Here is a 20,112-nt window from a genome sequence, read left to right as displayed (position 1 = left end):
ATTTCAATCTTTTTTTTCCCTCTAATTTGCTTTTTAAGAAGGTTTCTCTACACCCTGTTCATTTTCTCTCATTTTGCATCCAAAAGACCAAGAAGGAAAAACAGATTTTAATGTTTTCCAAGGTTTCTACAGTACTCAATATCAGCTTTAAAACTGTGAAACCAAAATACCCAAAATGTTACACAAGTTAGAACGGCTCTATAGAGACTTTAAAGAATCAATACTTCCATATTTTGTATATTAAGTTGCTGTCTGTCCCCCAAATTTAACCAAAGAGGATACCTTTAGGGGTACGATACAAGTAAAATAGCCTTTGTTGCAATTTGTGTGAGGTCAAGTTTCATTATGACTAGACCATGTCAGAAGTGGGAATTCAACAGCAAAGGTCACACCTGAACTAAAATAAAATTGTGTCCTTCACCAGGGCCCTGCCAGCCAACTGACCTCACAGTCAGTGGGTCATGTGACAATGACACGGTGATGGTGGATTGGGTGGCAGCTGAAGGGGCATCAGTCTACGTGGTGACAGCCACAGGAGACCTGGGATACACCACATCTTTCCAAACCAACGGGACAATGGTAGAGGTCGAGCTACCCTGCGGACAACTATTTAACTTCACTGTAAAAGCTCAAGATGATCGATGTGACAGCGATGGGAACCCATCCGAAGAATTCAAGACAGGTACGTGTTTCATTTATGCTTTTTATCTAATGATTTGTACAGTGCAGTCGGTTTATGTTGATGCAACAATACACTTTCTCCCCAGGTCCCTGCGTGCCCCAGTACGTAGAGAGCTTTACACAGTGTGTGGACAGCGTGGGCTCGGTCCGCTGGGCCGAGAGCGACGGGGCCGACTCCTACCTGGCCATCGCAGTGGGACCGGACAGCCACACCCACGTGTGCACCACAAACACCACCGAGTGCACCTGGGACGACCTGCACTGTGGCGAGCAGTACACAATTCACATCATCGCCAACGACTATATGTGCAGCAGCATGCCGAGCAACAGCACTTCAATACGAATGGGTAAGCAAGCTGTTGTACCGTGCACAACGATAAATCAAACTGCCCCCAAATGTTATGTGAAAAACTGGATGTTTTGAGGGGAAATTTTATAGGCCACACTTGAATAAACAAACTACAGAAGGGAAAAGGAAACTTTGCATGAACTTAGGAAATTAAAGGTTAGAGAGAATCAGGCAGGAGTGTTGAAATGATACAATGAGAAAATATTTTTAATTTTGAAAATCAATTAAGTAATTTTTTAAGCTGAAATGTATGGAGTACCACAAGAGTCACGTAAATAGTAATAAAGCATTTATTGATTAATAACTAATTGTACAATAACATTAGTAAATAAATAAATTGGTTTATAAATTGATTTATTAATCTATGACTAAATAACAAAGTAATTAATTATTTTAACTTTTTATTGATGGATTAATATTTAATTTGTAAATTATTTTTATAATTCTTTTTATTGCCCATTAACATGTCAAATAATGAATTACTTTTTTGAATTATGAATTACTAATTTAGTCCATTTATCAGTTTGTAAACAAATGTATTAATGGCTATTTTTTATTATACAATTAGTTATTAATCAATTAAATGCTTTATTACTATTTATGTGACTCTTGTGGTCCTCCATAAAAATGCCAAATGTCGGAAAAAGTAATTATTTGCTGTTTTTCTATGTTTTATATCATTGTAAAATTAATTATCTGTATTTTTTGAACCGCTTGTAAGACAAAACAACACATTTGGTGACATCACCTTGGGCTCTGGGAAATTGTGATGGACATTTGATCAACCAAATGATAAATCGAGAAAATAATCAGCAGATTAATCGAGAATTAAAATAATCATAATTGGCAGCCCTAATCACAACCAAACTTTTGTCTTCTGTTTTTAGCACCCTGTATTCCTCAGAACGTGCAATCATCTCTGAACTGCACTATGAAGGTGAACAATTTACTTTTACTAAATGTTTCTCTCAAAGTTCCTCCTCAGGAACTATTCCGTCTACATTTTATGCTCAGTGAAGCACTTTTGTTTTGAAAGAGGCTATTAAAATGAATTAATTACTATATAAACTGAAAATAAAATTGTATTGTTATCCGTTTCTAAGGTGGGATCGCTGACCTGGAACGCCAGCGACACTGCTGAGTTTTACATCGTGACGGCAAAGAGTGACAGTGGCCACAAAATTGGGCTCAGCACCAACGACACCTGGGCCTCCATTTCTGAGTTCCAATGTGGGCAGGAGTACGACCTGTATGTTCAGGCGGTGGACGATGTGTGCACAAGCCTCCCGAGTCAGCCTTCAAAGCTCCAGTCAGGTACATTCATATTCCATTCACTCTAAAACACTGGTTCTCAAACTATTTCCTTAAGGCTCGACTCTGACGACCCAAAGTAAAAGGGGAACATATATTATGTATTGTTATTGTAACTGTTACTTTTCTGCCGTGTTACTGTGTTTACAATTTATGCAAAACTTTACTCTGTTCTTCTATCCTTGAATTCAATCATCTATTTTAATTATTTATTGTTTTCTTTTCAACTTGTTCTTTTAGACTTTTCAAAAACTTAAATTTGTAAATATTTTAATGAGAAATTGTAGTTGTCAGCGATTGGTTAACATTTTTATATACTGGTGATCAATTTAGCATCTTTCATGACCCATTGTCAAGTTTATTCATACATCCCAAATCACAAATTTGTCTCAGAGGGATTTAAGATCTGTACAACCTACAACACCCTCTTTCCTACAGGAAGAAACAGACAGAAACAAATTGGTGGATTGCTCACCAGACTTGAAAAAAACAAACAACAACAAAAATATCCTCTGCAGCACTGATATTGACCTCATATCCACACACTAGGGCTCTTCTGCTTAATCTAAAGTCAGTCTGTTCTCCCCCCCTTCCCTCAGAGCCCTGCCCACCCACCGACGTCTCCAGCTTCATGAACTGCTTCTCTAACATCGCCGTGGTCTCGTGGACCGACTCGGCCGGGGCAGACTTCTACACCGCCACGGTGACGCAGGAAGACGGCCAGACGCTAAGCTGCTGGTCTGACAGCGCGCGGTGCGGCATGCCCAACGTCCACTGTGGACAGAACTACACGGTGACGGTCGTCGCCTCGAACCAGATGTGTAACTCTGACCCCAGTGAGGCCGACACACTGCTGTCAGGTGAGACAACTCTACTCTCTAAACTTCTTTGATCCATTTTCTCTATACTTCTTCCATGCGTTTTTTTATTCTGCAAACAGAAGGCGTATAAATACTTTTGTTCAAGAGTTTAAGGGGCTTTAAGGGAAGAAAATGTACATAATTGTTTGCAAAATGATCCCGGTGTTGTCTTATTGTTGTCTTAAATGTTGTTTGTGTTCTGTACTCAGTTCATTTGGTATCAGACATCTTTAAAATGAAGGCTTGTCTAGATGATCTCAAACTTCATACAACTCCACGATTAGATAATTAAACTCACTACAATCTCCTCCCTCTGCCTTTCTCCAGTGCCTTGTGTTCCCACTGATGTGGATGTGGCGATAGACTGCTCTAACAATCAGGCTGTCGTCTCTTGGAGTGCCAGCGAGGGCGCTCTGTACTACAAAGTGATGGCTAGGAGCACAGATGGAGACATGTCCTTCTGCGAGAGTACAAGCGTAATGTGCACCTTGACCAACCTGACCTGTGGGCAGAACTACTCTGTCCAGGTGGTGGCGGAGGATAACATCTGCTCAAGTCTACCGAGCCCAGTTACAAAGTTCAAATCAGGTAAAACAACTGGATGGACGTGAATCACTTTTGGATGTTAGTTAGTGGATGTGAATGTGTCACTGACTCCAGTCCTCTGTTTCTTCCCTCCCTCTCTCAGTTCCCTGCACACCCGACATTGGCACAGTGGTTCTGGACTGCTTCACCAACTCATTCCTCTTGGACTGGTCCTACGCCAAGGGCGCCCTAATCTACACCGCAACGGCCTGGTCCTCGAGTGGCTATGTTTCCACCTGCAACACCAACTTCACCAACTGCGAGCTGAAGAACCTGCAGTGTGGTCAGACCTATAATGTGACCACTGTGGCCTCTGATGAGGAGTGCAGCAGCCCTCCAAGCACCTCGTTGCAGGTGGATTCAGGTGAGCTTTAAAAAAAACAACAACTTTATTCAATAAATTCAAATTACAGTTGTGAGGAAAGGATTTCAAATACAGTTTAACACCAACTGAAATTTAGGTTTACTGACCTGTAGTGGCTGAAATTCTCATTTTGCTGCAGTGTAAGGGTGTGTTCACTTGACATCGCTGTTATTTTTGGTTACAGGTGCAAAGCAGCTACGGGTTAATTTTTTTCAATTTGAAATTTCCCCCAAAGAATCTTTTTGAATTTGTTGGGGTTTATTTTGAATTTTGTTAAATGTTAAAGCATGGATCAAAACAATCAATAAAACAAAAAATATGGGTGAAAACTAGATTGTAAAAATCCTAATTTAAATGCACACAGTTTGATCATCTATTTATTTTTAAAATGTCTTTTTGCAACAGGAAAAAAAGTAACTTCTGGATGTGTGGTGACATATAATCCAGGAGAAAGTCAGTTTAAACAGGCGGGAAAAAAAACTCAAAAACTGAGAAATCCCTGGTATTTTGTTTATGGATATCAATAAAAAACGTTGAGCCTGGCAAACACATGCACACTTCAGACCATCCTCTCACGTAGGGTTTAGTCAGATTAGGTAATTTCATATCTCGATAATGATATATATTTTTATTTTATTTTATTAAATAAATAAATAATCTATATGAAGGTAAAGCCTATTTTTGTATATTCTTGTGTGAATTAAATAAAGTATTTTCTCATTTTAAGAACTTGAATGCAAAATGAACATAGTAATTTTAAGTGAAATTATAGAGAAAAAATAAATAGATATAGGCCTAGCCTATATCGTGAAACATATACGATAGACATTTTTATATCGTTTTGACGATATATATATCGTCATATTGCCAAGCCCTAAGTCAGAGATACACAGACTTGAACATTTTAGCCAGAGGAGGTCAAGCCAATAACGCTTTTTAGCTTGATGTTAAGTTACTATATAAAGGTGGGTAAATCAATGTTCAAGAAAAGACGTCTTATAAATGGCTCTTAAGTCATCTCATCTGTACCTGCAGCATGAAAGCAATATCAACAGTTCTCTGAATCCAAATGGTCCCGAAATTGAGTTTTTAAAGTAAAAAATGTCAACTGACACTAATCAAAAACCTCCTTCATGATTTTCTTTCCTCTCACTTTCCTCCATCAGTGCCTTGTCCTCCTGAAGACGTTGTGTCCGTAGTGAACTGCTCTACCAACACGGCCCTCGTGGAGTGGCAGCCCAGCAGAGGGGCCGATTTCTACATTGTCCAAGCTTTCGGTGTGGAAGAAGACGAATCTAGCTGCGAGACAGCCTCCCAGTCCTGCGTCCTCCCAGACCTCATGTGTGGCTTCACCTACAACATCAGTGTGATTGCCGTCAACAGCGTGTGCAACGTCTCGCGGAGTAACGTGACACAGCTGCAAGCAGGTGAGGATGATCCAAGAGATTTGACATGTTGAGACCTTGGCAGCATGATGGACGTCTGTGTTCCAGATTGGTCTAATTTAAATATGCTAACCGTCTTTTTCTATTAATATTTGGAAATGTTGTGTTTTCTCTGGTAGCACTGATATTGCTAATAATGGATGATTATTGGACCTATTTTGTTCCTAAAACATTATGCCAGATTAATATTTCTCTTTGTGCCTATGCAGTTCCCTGTGTGCCGCAGCAGGTGGAGGCCCGGGTGGTTTGTGAGTCTGGCGCAGTGGCGGTCTCCTGGGAGCCCAGCAAAGGGGCAATGTGGTACACCACAGTTGCCCAGGGTAACGGTGGCTATGCGTCAGTGTGCGTAAGCAATGAATCAACATGCCTGTTAGATGACTTGATGTGCGGCCACAACTACTCCATCACTGTCAGTGCTTCAGATAAGACGTGTAGCAGCGCTGAAAGCTCTGCTGTGGAGATCAACACAGGTAGAATATTCACGTGAAAGGCATGTTGCATGTCATATTAAAGCTCTATTTATACCTGTCTTCATTCATACCTGTCTGTCCGTCTGTCTGCAGTGGCGTGCGTGCCACAGAATGTAACAGCAGAGATGGTGTGCAGTAATGACACAGGCGTTGTGTCATGGGAAGAGGGAGAGGGTGTGTCCTCCTACGAGGTGCGAGCTTTTGGGCCCGATGGTCAAAAGATTCAGTGTAACAGCACCGCAACCAGTTGCCAGCTACCCAACATGCATTGCGGCCAGCTCTACAACCTGACAGTGACAGCTCAGGATGGACAATGTGACAACAGCCGCGCCTACCTCAACCTGCAGTCAGGTACGTTGTTCAGTATGACAGGTGCCATTTTCCATCAGTTCAGTGCTATGATTTGACAGTCTAATAGGACATTTCTGGGATGATGTTGCTGTTAGAAGTAAAGTAATAATATAGTGATAATACTAATACATTTTGTATACTGACGCCAGTCTGATTATAGTCTAACTAACAGCAAAATATCTGAACGGGGCAGCCTAAATGTAAGGTTCCCATCTCAAAGTCCATTTTGGATCTGGTTTTAAGTTGGTGGAATACCCAGATTTTTGAAGGTCAAAGTCTTAAATTTCAAACACAGAGCAAAACATTGATTGACAAACACATGATTACATTTTATGAAACCTCAGTCCTGTTTGGCATTTACTTATTGACTCTGTATCCTTTCAAAATCAATCTTATTGAATATATTTAGACAAATTGGCATTAATAACTTAAATATTTTAGGTCATAGTTAAAGCCAACAGACATATATTTACAGAACTAAAACTGAAGATATATTACATTTTACCTAATAAAAAAGAGAGATGAAATAAAAGACTGACATTAAAAAATCTGAATGAATTAATAAATAATTTTGAGAGATTTGTTGGACTTCTGAATTGTTAAATCCCCTTTGGAGAATCTGGGAGGCCGCACTTAAGTCAGATGAAAACTATCTTTGTCCATCAGTTTTCTTTTCACAATTTGTTGTTTAATATTTGCTTGTATAGACCGAATCTGACAAACGTTTTGACATTTTAGTTACCTTAGACTTGTGAAAGGATTTCTAAAGGCTCATTTAAAATGTGTTGCTGACATGTGAATTATCTCATCTCTCTTTTTATACATGCACGTGTATTAATATTAAGCAACAGGAACTCTGTCGTCTCACTGCTCATCTGTCCTCTCTCTCTCTCTCTCTCTCTCTCACAGTTCCTTGCAGGCCGACCAACGTCAAGGCTGACCTACGGTGCTACTCAAACTCCGCTGCAGTGACGTGGGAGCCAGCCAGCGGAGCGCTCTCCTATCACGCGGTGGGTGTTACAGCAGACGGAAGCCACCAGTCTGAATGTAACAACACCATGACCTACTGTGACCTGACCGACCTGCAGTGTGGGCAGACCTACAATGTGAGCGTGTTCGGCCGGGATGAGGCCTGCTCCAGTGTAGAGAGTGACAAGGCATACGTGCGGACAGGTATTGTAAACATGATGATGATGAACATAGAAATCCTGAGTAGTTCAACAATACTATATTAACCTGCCCTCCCTCTGCCTCCCCCCCTCAGCACCCTGTACACCCCAGAATGTGACTGTTGATGTACAGTGTGATGATGAGGCCATGACTGTGTCCTGGTCCCCCAACCCCGACGCCCAGTACTTCCATGTGGCGGCAGTGGGCAACCACGGGGCGAGACTCTACTGTAACTCCAGCGGCACTGCCTGCACCCTGAGCGATCTACCGTGTGGACAGCACTACAACGTCACTGTGCAGTCTGTGAGAGATGACTGTGAGAGTAAGCCCAGCGCAGTGGTAGAGACTTCCTCAGGTAAGCTTCAAGCAGACGTCCATTTGTTCAAATACAATATTTACACGTGTGTTAATGACATGATGCCCTGGATTTGGCTATGCAGATCAGAAATTCATTCACTTACACTTCACACACTCAGCAGGTACAATCCGGCCCTTACACCCTCCCACTCCATGATGGAGTCACACTCACAGCTGACACCTTCTTTAAGGTGTAGGGTATAAATACAGCGGCAAGGTTTGGGATGAACTTCCCTCTCTCCAATTTTTGCTCCCGTTCTAGAATATAAATATATAACATAGAGAAATTATAAGAAAATATAAATAAGAAATATGTGAATTATTTGTACAACAGTATATAAAAACAGTGCAAAAAATAATGCTGAAAAATGCAAGAATAGTAAAAATACATATAGTTAAATGTACAATATAAATAAATGCAGCGTTAATGTCAGAATAAACTAGAGTATCGCACAGTTGAAGATTATGATGGGGTTGTAGCTGCTGATAGGTGTAAAAAATAATGAATATATGTTATTTATGTACAGTATGTTGTATATAATTATGCAACACTTTGCAATCGAATGAACACATCTATCGTTTTCTAGACGAGTCATATTTGATCCTAAATACAACGTAACCTTTAAGTTGTTAACGTCTGTATGACAGTATTAAACGTCTATGTTAGTTTGAGCAGTTTAGTTTTTTGTTTGTACCGGTAATCGCATGAAACTTGAATTTTTGTACAGAGCGTGTTTCATGACGAACACAAAACGGTGTTGCACGTGGTCAGTACAGGCAGCTGGTTAAGTCGGCATCGATGCAGGCTCACTGTTGGAGGGTTTCATAACCCACTAATTGGTTTGGGATGGCACTTAATATGGCGGACCCTCCACGCGAATGCACTAACAAAGTGGAAGTGTGTAGGAAGAGGGTGTAGGGGCCAATGAGTGTTACAACAGCAGTTTTTTTTTATATAGCTGTGTGTTTGCATGTGTTTCTGTTGTGTGTTTTACATTTAAAGGATCAGTTGAATATTTTGGGAAATACACTTATTCAATTTATTCAGATGAGAAGATTAATATTATGGTCACGTGATATTAATGCTCATGATATTAAGGAGCTGGTGCCGAGAGGCAACTGTCCGACAGTAGCTTGCGTACTGTGATTACCAACACCTCTAAAGCTCACTAATTAATATCCTGTATTCCGTTTGTTTAATCCACACACAAAAGAAATACATCGATGGGAGTTACATGCTGTAACTATTTCTTCTTATTCTCGGAAAGATGGTGTATAAGTGTATTTCCCTTACTGCCTGATTAAGAACTAAAATAATCGGTTATAATTGTAAAATGCTTGTCGGTGGTGCACATTGGCTATTCTACATACAGTATATATGACACAGGTTATCTGCTCTTGACACAAAAAAATGCCATGTATGTTTGACATAATATAATTCCTGCCATCCCTATGCGTCTGGAGAATGTCTTTAAACAAAGGAGGGAATAAGAAGTAAAGCATGGAGGTATAAAACTCTGAATTCCCTCCACAGCTCCATGTGTGCCCATGAATCCTAAGGGCCGTCTGGATTGCATATCAAACGATGCCTGGGTGACGTGGGACCTCGCAGCAGGAGCCCTCGGCTACTATGTGATGGCCCAAGGGGTCGGAGGTCACAACTCCAGCTGCAGAACCACCTCCTCTTCCTGTAATGTCCCAGATCTGAAATGTGGGACCCTTTACACCTTCCACGTCACTGCCTTCAACAATCACTGCTACAGTAATCACAGCACCACCTTTGAGCTTGAGACAGGTATTCAACAATAATCTCTACTCTCAATATACCGATTTTTAAGTGCTTAAAGGACCAGTGTGTAACATTTCAGGGGATCTATTAGCAAAAAAACAACTATGTTTTCTTATATCTTATATTATGTATAATCACCTGCTTAACTTAGAATGAGCCCTTCATATCTACATAGGGATTGTGTCCTCTTCACGCTTGTAAAACTGCGGTAAAGTGAGCCGCAGAGTGCAAAACCGTGGCTTCCGTTGCTCCTAAAGTAGTGTTATTATGGTTAGGATGGCCTCTGAGCGAGGCGAACAGCGTTACAACGGTTTTGTTCTTGGTGGCTCACGTTACCGCAGCATTGGAAAGGGAGGAGTGAGCGGAGGGGAACTCAATTGGTTGCAATCTGTAACCACGCCACTAGATGCCACCAAACCCCACAAACTGTACTTTTAAGTGTTGTCTTTCAAAGGTTACTAGGAAAATTATCTAGTAAACATTGTACCATATTAATGTTTGTGAAGGTTCTCAGTCATGCAGGTCATGGTATCCGAATAAGGGTTAAATCAGCAGCAACTGGACTTGGTTTAGATTTTGCAGAACTGAAGAAGCTTCTTGGATGAAACGTCTTCAAGAATCTAAACCAAGTCCAGTTGCTGCTGATTTAACCCTTACTCGGATCCCATATTAATGCATTACCAAACGTTAAATCTTGTCAGGCACAAAAGAACTGCAACACTGACATCTATGGGTTAAGTCAGTGGTTCTCAACCTTTTCGGCTTGTGACCACTTAAAATGAAGCAGCATGCATTTGTTCATCAAACAGTGACTTTCCCTTCTAAAAGTCTGATTGTGTATTTGAGTAGCTGTTGGAAGTAAAACTATCAGTGTTTAACAGAAAAGCAAATATTTGAGTAAAACCACAGAAGTAATTTCAATTTGAGTAGCAAAACAATATTTTTTCTTCTTTTCTGTCCCAGTAATCATCTTATGACCCATTGGAGAGGTCGTGACCCCTAGATTGGGAACAGCTGGGTTAAGTCCTTTGGGGTTACAACTAAACATCTGTGATATAGGATTTACTTTGTGCTTCTATTTTGAGCTATATAATAAACTACATACAGTTCAATATTAAAACCACAAAGTTGTTAGAGCAGGCTGAGATTTTTTTCAATCTTAAAAAACTTCCATCTGTTGACTCAAAGGGGAAGGAGCATCATGAATATCAAAGGAATACAGTAGTATCTGATTGGTTTTAAAGGGTTTATAAAGGACTAATACTATGAAGCACCTATGAGACCTTTTAACAAGGCAGCCTTTCTGAAAGATTAAGTAGAACAAGAAATGAGGTAGGATACAATGCTTAAGTTTTCTTAACAGCTTTTCAAAGGCATTTTTGAATTAATCTGATATCATTATTTCATATATGCGTCCTGTCCTGTAGGTCCTTGCGCTCTAACGTCCATTAGTGCAGAGATCCAATGCAACAGCAACACGATCCTGGTTGAATGGGAGATGATGGATGACACGCCGCTCTACCTGGTGACCGCTGAGGGCCACGACCAAAGCTTGACTTACTGTAACAGCTCTTCCAACTCGTGTGTACTCGAGGATATCGAGTGTGGCATGCATTATAGCATCATAGTATCAGTGTCTTCTGATAAGTGCAGCAGCCTCAGAAGCCCACCGAAGAAGCTCAAAACAGGTATTTTTCATTTTTCAGTCTGATTCACTGAAGCAGATTCCTTTAATCATTACTAGTTTTATTTAGAAATGACATAAGAAAAGACGCATGATATATCTCGCAACTAATGGGGATGTAAATATACAAACAAAGACAAATATTTAAGGTTATTCTGTCTTCTTTAGCACCCTGTGCCCCAGTCAATGTGACAGTGGTAGCATCATGTGAGGAGAATGGAGCCACAGTGACGTGGGGACACTCCCCTGTGGCTACATCCCACCTAGTGACCGCCACAGGGATGGATGGACATGTTGTGAACCATAACACCTCAGTGAATAACTGCACCCTGGCTGACCTGCACTGCGGACAGCCGTACAACTTAAGCATCACCGCCCTTGGAGACAACTGCACCAGCCCGCCCAGCAATTCGACCTTCAGAACAGGTAGAGAGTTTATTTCATTAGTATCAATTCTGCTTTCCATGGGCACATATTTAAAATTAAAAAAACAAGACAATTAAAACATCAAACAGTGGCTTTTCTTTGTTTGAATATATTCAGGTTTTGGACTGTTTTTTCAGACCAAACAAGGGCGAGATGGGCTTTTTTCTGACTGTTCTGACATTGTATAGACAATACAAATAATCAATTAATTGACAAAGTATTCAAATTGCGACTTGCAGCCATAAAATAGTCATATTTTAAGAACAGAAGAGGAAGCTATCTAATTGGAGCAGAGAGCCCTCTGGGAAATCATGCATAGACATCCTCCATTATGATACTGCAATATTGTTTTCTTTTCATGCTACAATGCATTAATAATCAATTCCTGTTGTTTAAAAAGTAGTTTTTCCTTGTTGTTTCAGTCTCTATACTAATCATCATAATATGCACTATCTAGCTGCTACTTTCTACTGTTTGGTTCACCATCAAGTTAAACTGACACACTGAAGGAACAGTAGAGCGTACTGGATTTGCTTCCTGCTTGAATCTCTAACTATTTCATCTCTATCGTCGCAGTGCCCTGTGAGCCCTCCGGTCTCGCAGTGGATATTGATTGTGAGACCAACTCTGCCGTGTTGTCTTGGGGTCCCAGTGAGGGCGCTGTGGAGTATTTCGGCTGCGCCCAACCTATGCACGGAGACGCGCTCTACTGCGACAGCGCCGACGCCTCCTGCACCATCGAAGGCCTAGAATGTGGCGACATTTACAATTTCTCTGTTGAAGCCTCGGACGGCGTCTGCAACAGCTCGTTCAGTGCACCTCTGCAGGCGGGAGCAGGTAAATATTAGAGCTCAAAAATATCACAGTTCACCATAATTAACACATTAACTCCAATTAGTTAATTAAGCACAAAATATGTGGATATGTGTTACCTCTAGTCCTACGTATTTGCAAGAATTATATTTATTTTACTGAAAAGCTCAGTTAGGGCTCTTTTAGGGCTTCAGGGATGTGTTTATTAAATATATTACATAGTTATTAAAAATGTTTAAGTCTTGCTCAGGTTTAATACAATAATCAGTACTGCCATTTGGTTTAATACCTACAATGTAGTACAGCTAGTCTGGTGCTAAAGATAGTGTAAAAATCAGTATATCCCACCAAGAAGTCCAGAGATTAAGTTATTTTATTCTTTAAAATGTTTTTCAAAAGGACTAAATTTAACAAGTGGTATGCTGGTAAACTACACCTGAAGAACAAGAGCTAAAAATGTATGTGGGCTAATAAAATACTCCCTTAATCTCTAATCTCTTTCCTCCTCAGCTCCATGCGCTCCGACTGCTCTGAATGTTCGAATGCAGAAGATAGGCCAAGCTCACTGGGCCCTGATTTCGTGGGACAGGGTCAACTGTCCTGACGTTGAGTACCTTGTGGAGATAGTCGGTCGAATCCAAGACAGCCCACGGGCTCTGATGAACGTCTCTTCTTACTGGTTGCCCATGACGTTCTTTGACTTCCCGATGCCTTGCAGCACAGCGTATAACATCACAGTACGCTCCAGAAACTCAGCCGGGGTCAGCGAGCCGTCCAGTGCCTTGACTGGAGTCTCAGGTAACTTTACACTGCACTCATCCCTGACTTTATACAGAAGGTGAAGAATGTTTTTAGTGTAAATATTTTTACAAAAATGTTCTTCCTGTCTCTTTTTGGGTTTGAGTTTATGTGGAGAAAATTCAAATTGGCAACACTCTACTTTAAGTTCCACTATTTAGCATTTATTAGCAGTATATAAATATGTAATAAATGGTTTAAAACACACTATAACATTAAGAAGATAATTAATGTATTTGTCAACAATTATACCATAAGTGGAGGCTGGTGTATAAACAAAAAGTGTATGATTGACAATATAGTAAAATTAGGGCTGTAAATCAATTAAAATACTTAATCGTGATTAATCGCAAATTAATCACACATTTTTTTATCTGTTCAAAATGTATCTTAAATGGAGATTTGTCAAGCATTTAATACTCTTATCAACATGGGAGTGGGCAAATATTCTTACTTTATGCAAATTTATGTATATATTTATTATTGGAAATGAATTGACAACACAAAACAATGACAAATATTGTCCAGAAACCCTCACAGGTACTGCATTTAGCGTAAAAAATATGCTCAAATCATAACATGGCAAACTGCAGCCCAACAGGCAACAACAGCTGTCAGTGTGTCAGTGTGCTGACTTGACTATGACTTGCCCCAAAACTGCATGTGATTATCATAAAGTTGGCAAATGTGAAATAGGGGGACTTAAAGTAAAGTGTTACCTAAAAATGATGATGCATGCTTAAAATACAACATCTTACTGTCCTTCTGTTAACGGCATGCTCAATGTTTGTTTCCCAGTCCCCTGTGCTCCGCAGAATGTGGTGTACACTGGTGACACAGAGTCTGCTGTGCTCTCCTGGGATGCGTCAGTGTTTGCCACGGAGTACAGTGTCTACAATGTGTCGGAGGCAGACCGTGTTGAGCTTTGCAGCACCACCACCGAGCTCAGCTGCCAGCTGACCGACTTCGATCCTGACGCCACTGAAGTGACAGCCAGCAATGCAGAGGGAGAGAGCAACCCTAACCGAGACATTATAGGTACAGACGCAGGGTGAAAACATCTGCAGCACAACACAGGAAACCATCATCAAAGTATTTGACCGGCCCTCACAGAAAACAATGCTGAGTGTTAACTAGTTAACAGCTACAATTTCCTCACTGCTGCCCAATTCAACTATTGTTCTATTTCATTTAATCATTTTTTCCTCTATATCGACATTTTAAAATCCAGTTTCTGACATTTGTAACAAGTATTTCTCACCTTCCTCAGGTCCAGTAGGATCTCGCAGAAGAAGAGATTTGCGGACCAGTATATTCAATGCCAATTTGGACCAAGGTAAGTGTGTTACGCCCCACCCTTGGGCAGCCCTATTGGGGCGAACAACACTCCAACACTGACCCAAATCAACCACAGAAGACGCCTTTAAAACACTCAAATCCATAAGATTTATAAACAAAAAAATACGAAGAGGCAGCAAAACCAGCAGTCCCCACACCAGAGGCCACTCCCTTCTGCTGCTGGCACAGGAGCTTTTAAGCACTTCCTTCCCAACCTCATTGAACAGTGCAGCACACCAGGGCAGAGCTACTGGAGAGGGAAAAGGGCCAACAGCACAGAAAACACATACAGCCGTAACAAAGTGTATAAATACATAACCTAGAGATAGTGTGATACCGTACACTGTATATGAAAAGTGGACGTAGTCACCAAGACGTCACCCATTGGTTTGTGTACTGCCATTTTGAAGCCTCGAGTTTGGCATTTTGGCCGTCACCATCTTGGTTTTTGGCCGTCGCCTTGTTGTGTTTTTGCAACCAGATGTGACTCAAGAGGGTGGAGCTACATACAGTGGAAACCGCTTATAGTGATCATGGTTATATGGAGAATCCTTTCGGTTTCCACTGTACAACCAAACGCTGAATAAGACACTTTTAACCAACCAAACTTCCAAAAAGCCCAGTCGGCTCTGATTGGTCAGCTGGCCCTCTGTTGTGATTGGTCAACTGAAAAAAACTCTTTGGACTCCGCTCCAGCTCTGCTCTAACTAGCTTTGTTTGAGGGCGTGTCAAACTAGCCATTATGCAAAGGTGTTACTTGGTGACATCACTGTTAAGTGCTTGGTTACCTACTGCGCATGTGTTAAGTGTCTTACTTTCGGTTTTGTTGATGTGCTGGCTGTAGCCGCTGTTGTTGATGTCGAGCTCAAGTTGGTGTAAAGTCTGAATATGCAAAGTTGTCGTTGGAGTTATTGAACTAACAATCACCGCGTTACGGAAGAAAAGGCGGGACTTCAAGCAAGGTGTTTCAGGCAGTTGAGGAGCACTGTTTCTGTGGGGGAGAGTAACTCCCAGTGGTGTGAGCTTTGGGCTTTGTATCTTTGCAAACCTTTTACATGTAAAAAAAACAATATTACACACTAAAGGAAAGAGAAAAAGTGCAAAAGCATAATAGGTCTACTTTAATATTGGCATTCACTCTGTTTGGCCATTTAATCGGTTTATGCCACATACAGTAATGTAGTTTTTTTCTTTCTTTCTTTGCAATGTAAAGGCTACACCTACTACACTTCATTCATTAGGGGACACTGTTCAGTCTTGAATTGCACTAATATTAAACACACTGACAGGAAATAACTCAATAGCTTTTCTAAACCAAATCTCCATTATCTTAACTGGCAAAGGTCAAAAGCATACTGGTTTACATACATGGGTGCTTCTGCAACTACCGTCACTTTTGACTCTCCCAAATTAAAAAAAATCAACCTCTATGAATTTTAACCATCAGATTATGTAATACGTATAAACAGGTACACAAATTGCTGTCCTAATGTCACATTGTACTTTCACTGTGTTCAAATTTACGTCACCATCAATTAGACTGACTTCACTTTCATAAAATAAGTCGGTTTATGTACAGTGTATTATTTCTCTCTACATGATCTTGGCCTCACGGGAACCAGGCTGCAGCAGCTGAAGGCTGACAATGACTTTAACCGTTTTCCTAAACCAGGGGAAGAAAAAGGCGTAGATGAGAGGATTAAAAGTGGAGTTACAAAAGAACAGCTGAAGCTGAGCTAATAAATCGCTTGAGGTGTCCTGTCCTACTAGAGAAGGGATGTAGTACGGACAGAGACAAAGTATAAACACAAAAAGGGTAATACCAAGAGTTCTAGCGGCCTTCATCTCAGATTTCTTAACAGTCACTTTTGATTTGACAGCTGCAATTTGAGAGCGCATGGCCCGTGCCTGTGACACCGCCACCACAAATACTCTCATATACAGAACTATGATAACAGTGACGGGGCCAAAAAAGGTCAGAAGCAAGTCTACTGCCCCTGAAATGTAGTTCATGACAACTACACATTCCTGATGGCAGGAATTAGAAAAATCTATTTGTGACAAGTGATCTTTCAGTATTATGAAGGTGTAGACGACAGAGCAGAACCAACTCAGAGACACACAGATTTGAACTCTGCTTGGTGTTATCATGGAAGAATAGCGCAGAGGATCACAAATGGCCACGTAGCGGTCCACAGCTATGAGCAACATGTTCCCTACGGAGGCAGAGGTTCCTGAAGCTCATCAGGTAGAAAGAGGCACACGTGATTTTACCCAGAAACCCACAGGTCTGCATCGAGACGATTATAGCCGGCATCACTGCGAGGCCCACGAGCAAGTCAGACACAGCCAGGGAGAGGAGGATGAGGTTGGTGGGGGTGTGGAGCTGCCTGGAGGGAGAGAGATTATGATTATTACTACAGCAGTTTGGTGATATTATTAACTAGACATTTATCATGATTAATTGCTATGGTGACACATTTATACAGAAAAACATGATGCAAGTTTCATTTGCAAGTGAAAGTACTGAGATCTCTTAAAAACAGTCAGAAAGCTTGTATAGAGGGTGGACTAAGAGCTAAAGTTGGTCTTTTAAACTCATACACACTATTAGCTGTCATATTTCAAGGAAAGTGTCTGTGCCTGAAGTGGGAGATGGAGATGATGACCAACAAGTTGAGCATCACGGTGAGCAGAGTGATGCAGCACAGCAGTGTTTTGGTGAGCACAGCCTGCGGAGTAACAGACATTGACCTGCAGGAGATGTTGAGGAGAGGGATGCAGAAGTCAGCTGCTGCCAATGTCTCAATCATCATCAGAGATGGAGACTGTGGATCTGAACAGAGAGCTACTGAAGTCCAGCAGCCCTCTGATTCAACTTTTCTTGAGAAGAGATATTTATCTCTTACCTTCTTCGTTTCCATCATCTTTCCCGCTGCCCTCCCTCTCTCTCCTCCTCCTCTTTACTCTCCAGACACGTTTTCTCCCATCGGCTTGTTTTTCCCATAACTCCTGATCATCAACTCTTCCATTACATCATTCACTCCACCACGCCATTTTGTTCTCCCTACATGACAACATATGGAAAAACATCTTTAAAACTACATTAGATTAAGTTAATTGTATTGAGTTTTTGTTTTGTTTTTTTACTTTACTCCCTTGATATTTTGCCTTGCTGACCGTCTGCTTTTGAAAGCACCCTCGTCCAGTGATTTGATAATGCATGGTCAAACTCCCATGACCCCTCCAACAGCCCTGCAAGGGTAAAGAGCTGGTCCACTGTTCCACGGCCAGGACGGAATCCGCATTGCTCCTCCTGTATCCGAGGTTCGACAATCGAACGGAGCCTCCTTTCCAGCACCCTAGAATAAACTTTCACAGGGAGGCTGAGCAGTGTGATACCCCAGTAATTGGAGCACACCCTCCGGTCCCCCTTTTTAAAAATGGGAAGACACCGAAGAGGCATGTCAGCCACGACAGCCCAACAATGTCCAGAGCCTTCAGCATCTCAGGGCGAATCTCAGATGTAAGACAAAAACACGGACAACTCCCAGACCGGACAACATCGTGGTAGCGACCTGTCAATCACAGGGTAGCCACGCCCTAAAGCATTCCCTGCTTTATGGTCTATTTGACTCTAAATGGGACCATAATTTACTAAATGAACATCATGCTGTATTGAAGAAGACTTGAAACTAGCAATTGAGACCATAAACTCATGTTTACAATGTTTACTGAGGTAATAAATCAAGTGAGAAGTAGGGTCATTTTCTCATAGACTTCTATACAATCAGACTTCTTTTTGCAACCAGAGGAGTCGCCCCCTGCTGGTTATTAGAGAGAATGCAGGTTTAAGGCACTTCCTCATTTGCTTCAGACCCGGAGGTTCACTGTGTGATACATAGTAATGAATCATGAATCTGAAATCATCATAGGTCGTAGGCCTGTACTATGAAACAAGTGTTAATTTCTCACCCATCTCTCTCAGATCTTGAAATCCCAAAAGTGCTGACTGTAAATGTAAGTGGAGTTTCCTTGTATCTGGATTGGACGAAAGTGAAGGATGCAACAGAGTACACAGTCGTGATTCAGGAGAAACCCAAGACCAATCGGCCACCGAGAGTGATAAACGTGGAAGGAGATTCTTACAAAGAGACTGACCTCAAGCCGTGGACCACCTACTGCATCAGGCTGGCAGCCAAAAACACCATCACCCAAAGCAACTACTCCAGGCCAAAGTGTAGAACCACTGGTGCCTCCTAATGAAACACCACAGATCCACTTACATAGACACTGGACTCAGCAGAAACACCATCATAAGGGTTATATGTTTGTTTCCTTCTCTCTGTAGCATCCATAACACAATTGTTAACCGTTCAATCTCTAAGAACTTTAGCAGGAAAATTGTAAAAAGAAAATAATTACAACTACAAAACTACAACAAAATTCTTCTGTTTGGGGTTCGTCTTGCATGTCACAATTAAATTATGATCAAACTTGAGGTGAACCTTTTAGATTTGAATGCTTATGAATCTTTGTTAGCAATAGCTTATATACATTTTCATCATTACGGCTGGTATCGTAGCAGCAGGTGGCATTAATAGCTGTCTAAAAGAATATTGCTGAAATTCTATTTATCAAAAATGGTTTTATTTTCGAGATATAGGTTATTAGATTCTCTGGATGATTGTTAAACTAAAAAAAAAGTAGTGTAAACAAATAAACTGATAATTTATCAAGCAATACTTTTAAAACCATGCTGTATATTTTCTTTATGATGTACTATGTGACTTCTCATTTTGTGAACACTTTGGCAGATCTTTTTTTAACAATCCCGGAGATGAAGGAATAAAAAAAATCAGTGAAACATTAAAACACCACTTCTGTGTAATTTTATTTTTATTTTTTTTAAATCTACGTGTATGTGTCTATTTAAAGCTGCGACTAATTATTGCAGCCCTAGATCGACACACAAGTACCTGAGGAACACATCAGTAACTTGCATTGTTAACATGGGCTTTCATTACTTTAAGGGAACACCACCTAATTTAATAAATCCAATATGTTATTCCCAAGGCCAAATTAAGTTCAAGCAATATCATACGAACCTGAGCTTCTAATGTCCTTACCGGAAAATTACAGTACACTGATTTCATGTATTTTTCCTGTTTTAAATTCTATAATATTTTTTGAGACATTTAAATTAATTTTCATCAAGCTTTGGGCATCATTGTAAATATTGATATGAAAAGATTTTTTTTTAAAATAGAGGATTGAATTTCATTGCTGGTACTTAAAAATGCCCATAGTTGCAGAAACGC

The 20,112-nt window shown here is 40.7% G+C and overlaps 1 protein-coding gene and 1 pseudogene across 1 annotated transcript in view; one reads left to right on the top strand and one right to left on the bottom strand.

Moving 5' to 3' along the window:
- fndc7b (fibronectin type III domain containing 7b) overlaps positions 1-19,688 on the top strand; it is a 54,698-nt gene extending 35,010 nt beyond the window's left edge. Inside the window, exons 40-59 of the mRNA XM_074635057.1 lie at positions 425-682; positions 768-1,028; positions 1,918-1,967; positions 2,134-2,344; positions 2,941-3,201; positions 3,529-3,789; positions 3,890-4,150; positions 5,317-5,577; positions 5,805-6,065; positions 6,159-6,416; positions 7,326-7,589; positions 7,681-7,941; positions 9,478-9,738; positions 11,160-11,420; positions 11,585-11,842; positions 12,419-12,679; positions 13,166-13,453; positions 14,252-14,491; positions 14,724-14,789; positions 18,780-19,688. Coding sequence (XP_074491158.1) covers positions 425-682; positions 768-1,028; positions 1,918-1,967; positions 2,134-2,344; positions 2,941-3,201; positions 3,529-3,789; positions 3,890-4,150; positions 5,317-5,577; positions 5,805-6,065; positions 6,159-6,416; positions 7,326-7,589; positions 7,681-7,941; positions 9,478-9,738; positions 11,160-11,420; positions 11,585-11,842; positions 12,419-12,679; positions 13,166-13,453; positions 14,252-14,491; positions 14,724-14,789; positions 18,780-19,054 — 4,778 coding nt within the window. The 3' untranslated portion in view covers positions 19,055-19,688. The remainder of the gene's footprint in view (positions 1-424; positions 683-767; positions 1,029-1,917; positions 1,968-2,133; positions 2,345-2,940; positions 3,202-3,528; positions 3,790-3,889; positions 4,151-5,316; positions 5,578-5,804; positions 6,066-6,158; positions 6,417-7,325; positions 7,590-7,680; positions 7,942-9,477; positions 9,739-11,159; positions 11,421-11,584; positions 11,843-12,418; positions 12,680-13,165; positions 13,454-14,251; positions 14,492-14,723; positions 14,790-18,779) is intronic.
- On the bottom strand, positions 14,927-17,718 carry LOC141768397 (trace amine-associated receptor 13c-like; annotated as a pseudogene).
- Positions 19,689-20,112: the final 424 nt, after the last annotated feature.

This window comes from Sebastes fasciatus, chromosome 5 (genome assembly GCF_043250625.1).
Source record: "Sebastes fasciatus isolate fSebFas1 chromosome 5, fSebFas1.pri, whole genome shotgun sequence".
In the NCBI taxonomy this organism is placed as follows: Eukaryota; Metazoa; Chordata; class Actinopteri; order Perciformes; family Sebastidae; genus Sebastes; species Sebastes fasciatus.
The sequence above is the reverse complement of the archived record's forward strand: the minus strand, read 5'-3'. Positions and strand labels throughout refer to the sequence as shown.